The sequence below is a fragment of the Erythrolamprus reginae genome, chromosome 2 (assembly GCF_031021105.1).
Source record: "Erythrolamprus reginae isolate rEryReg1 chromosome 2, rEryReg1.hap1, whole genome shotgun sequence".
In the NCBI taxonomy this organism is placed as follows: Eukaryota; Metazoa; Chordata; class Lepidosauria; order Squamata; family Dipsadidae; genus Erythrolamprus; species Erythrolamprus reginae.
The window spans coordinates 116,882,729-116,891,763 of record NC_091951.1 but is presented as its reverse complement, the minus strand read 5'-3'; the positions used below and the strand labels follow the sequence as shown (position 1 = coordinate 116,891,763).

At 36.6% G+C, this 9,035-nt stretch overlaps 1 protein-coding gene across 6 annotated transcripts in view; it reads right to left on the bottom strand.

Annotated features, from left to right (window-relative positions):
* Nucleotides 1-3,290: 3,290 nt before the first annotated feature.
* Nucleotides 3,291-9,035, bottom strand: part of FSTL4 (follistatin like 4) — a 513,621-nt gene continuing 507,876 nt past the window's right edge. For all 6 annotated transcript variants that reach the window (XM_070739266.1, XM_070739267.1, XM_070739268.1 and 3 more), the window contains one exon: nucleotides 3,291-7,750. In XM_070739266.1, the coding sequence (XP_070595367.1) occupies nucleotides 7,048-7,750 (703 nt within the window). In that variant the 3' untranslated portion in view covers nucleotides 3,291-7,047. The remainder of the gene's footprint in view (nucleotides 7,751-9,035) is intronic.

The window sequence follows — 9,035 nt, the reverse complement described above, 5'->3', positions numbered from 1 at the left end:
ACCAGATTTGAAATATTAGGATTAAACAATTTACAACTATGTCGCCTCCGATCTGATCTAAATGTAGTTCATAAAATAATATACCAAAATGTCCTTCCTGTCAATGATTACTTCAACTTCAACCGCAACAATGCATGAACATGTAATAGATTCAACCTTAATGTAAACCGCTCCAAACTCGACTGAAGAAAATATAACTGTTGTTTCTTCTCCAAACTCCAAAAACTTTAACCTTAGACTATCTACAGTTGACCTCTCCCCATTTCTAAGAGGTCTGTAAGGGGTGTGCATAAGCGCACCACTATGTCTGCCATCCCTGTCCTACTGTCCTATTGCCTTCATTTATCTATACTTTTTTTTCTTATGTTTATACACACTACTATCCTGTACATGTTTGATAGATAAATCAATCAATCAATCAATCAAGTAAGCAAGCAAGCAAGCAAGCAAGCAAGCAAGCAAGCAAGCAAGCAAGCAAGCAAGCAAGCAAGCAAGCAAGCAAGCAAGCAAGCAAGCAAGCAAGCAAGCAAGCAAGCAAGCAAGCAAGCAAGCAAGCAAGCAAGCATGCTAATTGTTGGAGCTACTCAAAACAATATTTGCATTTTTAGTAGCAGGTGTCCTAACTTTAATAAAACTAGGAGCTTGTAATGTAATTTCGTCAACTTTTTTGGATAAGTTTTGGATTGCAGATGTTGTTGGGAAAAATGCCTGTAACAACCCTGAAACAATTCAATTGCCTTGAGTTTAAACAAACACCAACCTTCCAAGGATAAAGTCCACATGAATTTGATGTAATTTGTCAAGCTCTGCCTAGACTTGTTTAGTAAAGGTTAAATGCACTTTGCTTTGCTCACTGAGCTCATTCTAGTTTTCTGTCTGTCATTTTGTGTTGACTGACTTTATCTGACGGTGATGACAAGTGCTGAAGACACCACGCAGGGCAATAGCCTATGTGCTGAAGTACTTAATTAAACTAGCCTTGAAGAAAAATAAATCTGTTTGAAGGTCATTCCTAGCTTTCCTTAGGCTACGATGACTCCATCTGTTTTTTTCAAGATGTAGCCTAAGATGTTATGGGCAACAGATGGTTCATTCAGTCCTTTAATTTGGATCATAACTCAATTCACCTACTTCAAGGTAAATCAGGATTTCATGAGTGCAATCCTCTGATAGAAGCTGTTTTCCTGTTCTGCCTCATAGCAAATTACTTTTAGAAAAATATATTGTAAGTAATGAGAAATTCAATGTTGTAAGAATACAGGAATGTTAGGATGCATGAGAGACAGTGTATGTCAATTCTACCCAGAGTATTCACCTCTGGGTAACTTTCCCTATTGGTTTGCAAATGTGAGTGTGCATACCCATTTCCTTTGGTCACATGGACTCCTACCGCATCCTATGCCCTTCCATGCATGCACTTCCTTTGTGCATGTGGCCTGCACATGTGCATGTGGCTTCAAAACATACCTGAATAGGATGGCATAGTGCTGGGGTGGATGGACGCCTGAAGATTGCCACTACCAGTTCACTTGAACAGGTCCGAACCAGCTGAATACCACCTCTGGTCCTACCCTTATCCAATTTACAATGAAGAGATAATAGCCATTATCCTAATACTCCAATGGAAAGAATGTGAACCTATAACGCACAGCTTTTGGCCACTAGAAAACAACTGTTTAATTTTGTCCTTTGGTTCATGGTCAAGATTTATTACCTGAATGGGAAGAAAAAATGTATTTTCCCCCCAAATGATTCAATCCTACCATTGCTATATTTGAACTTCAGAACAGGAGTAATTATCAAGGGAGAGAGATATGTTGTTCTTGCTGTTGTTAATTTAAAAGAATACTTCCAAGACATTTCTCAGGGCAAACACCCTCCCAAACCAATTTAAAGAAATGGAAACATAAATATAAAAAAAGGGTAACAATGGTGAAAACATCGCTCGCAGTTCTAACTTTCTTTTGTTTATAATGACACTCCCTGTTTTTTGCATGCATATCAAGGGAAAAAAAGTATTATGGAGCACTATGAGATACGCATGTTCACCTCGGCACACAGACTAGAGCAGTGATGCCGAGCCTTTTTTGTTGGCATACCAAAAGAGAGTGCATGGGGGGTTTGCATGCGTGCGCCCCCTTACCCATAATTGCCTGTGCCCTCCCTGTGCATATGTCCCCCTGCTTCCAGCACGCAATGGTAAGCCTGTTTCTCTTTTTCCCCAGGTTTCAGACCCTTACTAGGAGCCTGGGGAGGCAAAAAATGGCCTTCCCCACCCCTCCAGAGGCCTCCAGAGGCAGAAAATGGTCCATTCCAAGTTCCAGTTGAACTGGAAGACCAGCCTTTTTTGCTCTCCCTAAGCTACAGAGCCTTTCTAGGAGTTGGGGAGGGCAAAAACGGCCTTTCCCAGCCGCTAGAGGACCCTCAGAAGTTGGAAACATTCTGTTTGCTGACTTGCAGTTGAACCAGAAGTTCTGGGTTTCTTTTTTTGCTCTCTCCGGGCTCCTAGAACAGCTCTGAAGCCTTGGGAGAGCAAAAGAAAATGGAACTTCGGGTTCAACCGGAAGTCAGCAAACGGAATGTTTCCAGTCTCAAGAGGACCTCCATGAGGATTGGGAAGGCTGTTTTCACCCTCCTCAAGCTCCTAGAAAGGCTCTGAACATTAGTGAGAGACAAAAAAAATGGGCCTTCCCCACCTCTTCCAGAAGCTGAAAAGATCTATTTTCTGACTCTCCAGAAGGCCCAAAAGTCAGCTGTCCAGTACACAGATGAGCATTGGACCTGACCTTGCATGCCCACCAATATGGTTGTGCATGCCACTTGTGGCACTCATGCCATAGGTTTGCCGTCACGGGACTAGAGTCCAATCCTTGTCTTCTCTACCAAAATGTCAAAGTAGTTTATTTAATTCTGAATGGCACTAAGCAAGATACAAATAAATTGCTAGATTAATATTAGCAAAACTGTTTTAGCAATTTCCTGTTTAAAAAGAAAAAGGAACTATTACTTGCAAGGTAGATCATGGCATCTCTTTCATACTGTCCTTTATTTAAGTAGTGAAAAAAACATTGCATTGGATACCAGGGGTTTGATCCCTATTTTAAATCAGTTGCTTTGTTCATTGAAATCATTGTTCATCCATTAGAGCTTTTAGGGTAGCTAATTACATGGTATTTCAATTTAAATCATTTCCCCTTAATGACTGTGACTATTAATTTCTTGGCTGAGAAAGAATAGGAAGTGGTATCCAGATGTCATGTGAGGGCAAACAAAAGAAATAAATCAGGAAATGCAACCATATGAGATTTAATAAGCTTGAGAAACAAGAGTCATAAGGAAACAAACTCAATGTTCACCTTTTTGTGGTACAGAGAAATTGTGATCTCAGAATTATGATTATGAAATGTGCACACTTTTCAGTTAGATCAAACATCATTGGAACTGTTCACAAGTTATATGATGCACCTAAATTAATTTCATTTTCTAAGTAGGATGAGGTCATTTGGATATTTAGAAAACACATCAATAGAACTTGAGGGCGAAAGAAGAAAGTCACAGAGGCATCTTTGGAAAATTAACATTTGAATTCACTCTAGTCCAGTGTATTAAAGGTAAACAGAAAGCAGTGAAGCTTGTTACACACCCTTCATATCTGAATTTCAAGAATATTTACCTCAACAGATATTTACAAAGATTTTTTAAAAAGAAAATCAACATTTTTTTCCTGCATCTATGTCACAAAGGTTTTAATTAATGGGCAACTCAACGTATTCAAAAATTTTAAAAAATGGAATAATAAAGCAGCACTCAATAAATCACTTTGGCAATAAATTGGATGCAGCTTTACTTTACAATATTTCCAAATGGAGCATACATCCAATATTTAATGTCTGAATTCTAACTTCCTATGGCTCATAGGAAAAAACCCCCAATGGTTTTAGGGGGAGAAAGTATATTTTACCACTGATCACATTGGGACAAGAGAAAGCACAACCCCTACTACTTTACTTTTTAATAATAACTCTCATATCCTACTTTATTTCTGGAAAGTTAACCAATGGAATGCAAGAATTCCGTCATTCATCAATTTAGAAGGTCTTATTCTTCTCCTGTTTCTGTGAAAAATTGAATAATTTGTTTTTAAGTTGTATCAATACTTCAGAATTTGGTTGGTTTCCACCTTTAGTAGCTTCCATGACTGAATAATGAAAAATGAAAGAATGATGAGTAGAGGGAAGGATACACTAAGAATTCTTAGTCAACAATTTGTAGATCCTCAAATATGATTATGGTTGTCAAAGCATTTTAATTAAATGAAGTGGCTGACATTTATAATATGGATTCATTCTACCTGAGATATCTAGCAGTAGATGACCAGAGATAGACATCTCTCACGAAAGGGTAATAAGTAATGGAGAAATATTTATCTTATTCCATTCAGTTGAAAAAGTGGTTTTGGGTTCTTGATACTAAGCACATCAAACCACTTAGAAGTTCAAATACCTGCCTTTATTAATATTGCCCAATCTGTTTCCTGTTTCCATGTGGAATTCAACTCCCAGAAAAATCATCAGCCAGAAAAGGTGGATAAGACTGCCATAGGACAGGTGAAGGATTATGGGGCATCCATGGTACTATGTTCTGCATATTCAGCCCATAGAAGCAGGGATCTCCTTTGGAACAGAATATCTTAGTGCACATAGATGTACACTTTAAAGCCCTTGGCACATAATCATCAATCAAATTAAAGATGGTTACTGTATGCTTGGCAGAAATAATGTTGTGCTTCTAAAACACAGTGGTTTCATTTCTTGCAAAAATGATTAAAGAGGGTACTTTTCTAGTTATTACCATATATATTGAATAAATATTAAACCCAGTCAACAAAATCCCTTTGGAAGTTGGGCGGGTGGAAACTCGCCAATATCATGGAAAACTCACCAAATCGTATGGAAAATATATTAAATTGAAGTTGTGTTTTAAAATGCATCAAGAATAAAAGCATCAGATAAAGGGGAATGAATTCTAACTTAAGGTACACTGGGACTTGTATTTGTGCATGTATCTGTATTCCAAATGCAACAAGATGCATTTATGTTACATCTGTTTAAATGGACAAATGTATTCGTATTCTATGTTGAGTCAATGCATAAGTCTTAGTGTCATCACAGTATTGGTATATCTTTATTTCTGCTAAATTGCAGTAAAATTTTGCTTTAATGGACTTCAAATGCAATAAACAAAATCTGTCAGTATACTGTGTATGGTTCTGTGCATGCACAAAAGCATATTTGCCATTTACACATGCATAACAATCCCATGCACCATTTTATCCATGCGTACAGTATATCAATTATGCATGTGTAAATCCCTATTTCCATTTTATGCATGTATATATGTGTAAAATCTGCAGATATAAAATCTCATTCTGATTTAATGGATGATTTACTTTAACAGGCATCCCCTTTCCCTTTTAGTTCATTAAATTGAGTGTTACTTTATTCTGTGTTTCATAACTAAATGCTAATTGACTATAAATGAGAACATTATGAATGAAAGAAGAATATAAAGAACAGCAAAATGGAATAGATAGATATTTTTAAAAGGCTTTTCTTCCTAAGATCCTAAATGACAGATATGTCTGATTTATATAAAAGCTAAAAGTTTTCTGCACAAAAATATGCTATTAAAAAGAGTGCTTTTAAAGATGTATCTATTGTTTCTACGAAGGGCCCAATTTCTTTGACTAATGGTAAATTTTAAATGAAGGGGAATAAATGCTTTCTGAAAAATGTTCTGCACTGGAAACAGTACCGTTTCTTTTCTATAATGCTAAAATAGCAGCTTATTTTTGTACACTTTGTATGGCTGATGCTGTTCAAAAAAATAAAATAATATATCTCTTTGTGGATTACATAGAAGATATTTGCATATTTATTCATTTATTGACACCTTAAACAAAGTTTCCTAGATCAGGAGGTTCTGCAACTCCGGCTACATCAGATACACGTGCTTGGGTTAGGTCTGAGAAAAAGATCTAATACAATATAATTTGGTTATACGTGTGTGTGTGTGTGTGTGTGTGTGTGTGTGTGTGTGTGTGTGCATATAAATTTTAGCCTTTGGAGGAACTGTATTATCTAAAGAGACAACCATGGCTTACAATGGAAATCCTACTCCTAACAATTTCGGTTGGTCTGTTCCAGGCATGATTACATCTGGACTAAATCCAGTATTTCTTTCCCCCCCCATTTTTTTCTGAATCAATTTCATACTTCCCTCTCTATTCTCAATTTTTCTCTTCTTAAATGTTGCCTTTAGTGTTAACTGCAGTATTTTCAGTACAATACTCTCATGATAAGAGAGGGACTGGGGAAAGGCTGCCACCCCTGAAATATGTAGGAGTGGCAGAAGCTGAAACAACACATAATCCAGTTTTTCACCTTACTGCTTCAGTCTGGTTTTAGATGGGTGGAAATATTGCCTTTTAAAAAATGCAAATCCTTTGCCTTGATATTATCTGCTATACAGAATGATTCCAGAAATCTTTGACATGAATGGCTCTACAAAGTCTAAATTCCTCCAGCTCTTCCATTCTTGTAAAAATAAAATATCTAAGTGACAGGGTTGATCTCATGCCACATGGCACAATGTTGTATACAAAATGTTATGTTGGAATAACAGAATGAAGACCGATTACCTAGAAAGAACTGAAAGATTGAGCAGCCTTTCAAGTCAAAAGTGAGACTCTATAGGATGTTACTTCTAGCATTTCGGGTGAATCATTCATTTCCCAGGGTATATTCCATACGTTACGTCATTAAATTGGACTCGACATAAATTCCTAGTACAACCAATTCCAATTAACAGATCATACCCTATTTGCAATAGGCCAGTCTTCTACTGTGAAATGTATACCAGTTTCCCCCTTCAGTGTAAAAATATACAATGCTACTGCATATATTTTTTTTTTGCTGCAGTTAAATGTTCAATCAGTCCTTTGCTTTTTCCTGAAAGTTCTGGTTTCTTTTTCCTTTTGTATATTTTTCATACATCTCCTACCCAGACGACTGTGTTGCCCTTCTTGATTCCTGAAACTTCACAGCGTAATGTATTTTGTCTTCCATTAATTATAAAGAGTGAACTCTTTGCTGGTGTTAGAAGGTATTGACCAAATAATCCACTGTCTTGGATAATTCTGTTGTAGCTGTTCCAGGGCCAGTCTTTAGGTCTGACAGGGTCTTTTAAATTCTTCAAGAGGTCCATTTTCCCTGTCGACAACTCAATAAAAAGCACATCTGTTTGCAAATGTGAAGAAGCATAAATATAATACTGATTGGCTTCAGTGAAAGAGGACTGGAATGTCAGATGAGATATGTGCATAGAGGTTTGTAAATCATAAATCAACTTGATTTCTCCTTGGACTGTTATGGCCTGGACTCTGATCCTCCTACTCTCTTCATCTGCACTGACCAAATAACGTCCATCTGGAGAGATGTAGGGAGTACCTGATACATCATCATTGGGACCAATAACAGAATCTGTAACACTGTCAATTATAAGTTGTGGAATTCTTGGTATGGACTTGTTTGCTGTGCACTGCACAAAGAAATAACCTCCCAAGTGAGTGTAGGCCATGGCTTGGGGCAGACAGCTGTAGTTTCCAAAGCTGATAGTTTTGATTTGAGCCATGGTTTCCAGATCGATTTTGTGAACTGCAGCCTTTGATTTATTAAAGATGAAACCAAACCTGTAAATAAAAAGCAAAACATGGCATAACTAACTATGCACTTTAAGAAACGTGGTTCCATTCGTGAGTGAGCAAGTTTATGGTGCTCAAGTGCTCAAACCCAACATTTATTTAAGGAACCTAGCAAGAACATATAATTTTCAGCTAAAATGCCAAACTTCAGTCTCAGGTATGAGCTACTATGGTTCACCTTCAAAAAAATTTGGAGTGAACATAATAAACAGTGAGTGAAGTGAGCACAGAAATTAGATACCATGAACAATAAATTAATTTCAAATATTTAGTATGACCACTGCCGCATCTTTAATAACTTCTCATCTGTCAGAGTGAATATTACAGCTTGATGAAAACTCAGAAGAAGCTTTAGGCAACCACCAATTCTGGAGCCTTATCTTACCCAACCTTGCTTAGATCAAATGTCACACTATATTTTGATCATGGGAAGGAATGAGGCAAAGCAATTTTACCTTGTTTAATGCCACATAGAGCTTAATTCTGAGCTGCAATAGAATATATTTAGTTGGACACATAGTGATATTCAGGGAAAAGACATTAAAGGTGAAACAACACACTGCCAGGTTTTGTACCATGGAATAAATGGATTGTGTGCTTTCAAGATTTCAAGAGATTGAAATGTTGAAATGCCAGAGGACATTTTGGGGTAATAGCAGAAGATCATTGCTTCTAGCATTTGCTTTAAGTCTCTTGCTGCAAAAAAATTAAAAAAATTAAAAAAATAGCATTGTCCTTCTAGTTATTGCTTTTCAGCATCTTAATATATTGCATCAAGATTTTTAAATATATCAGACTAACATAAAACTGACTTAAATAAGTGATACAAAAAACTTTTTTTTTCCAAGTTATATATGTCTTTTTTCAGTGTTCTCATTGAGTTGCTCTTAGCCATTGGTAGCATAAACATTTGAAATTAAAATGTTTATTAAATCTATATCCATTGCAAAATATAAATGTCTACATAGAAGAACTAGCTGGGGACACATGATGGTAGATTCTTTGAGGGGCATACGACAATATATCCTGATACCCTTTAAATCCTTCCTTCTTTTGCAGAAAATTCTTATCAAACAGAATGAGGTGCTAGAAAGTGCTAGAAGAGGTGAAGAAACACTAGATGGTACAATCTGTCTTGAATTGAAAAGACGGTACCTCCCATTGTGACTTGAATTCAAAATAATTCTAATGTTCTACAAGGATGATCTCTCCACCAAATAAGGAGATTATAGTATTTGTACTATATATAGTATCTGGATGACCATAAAGGCCA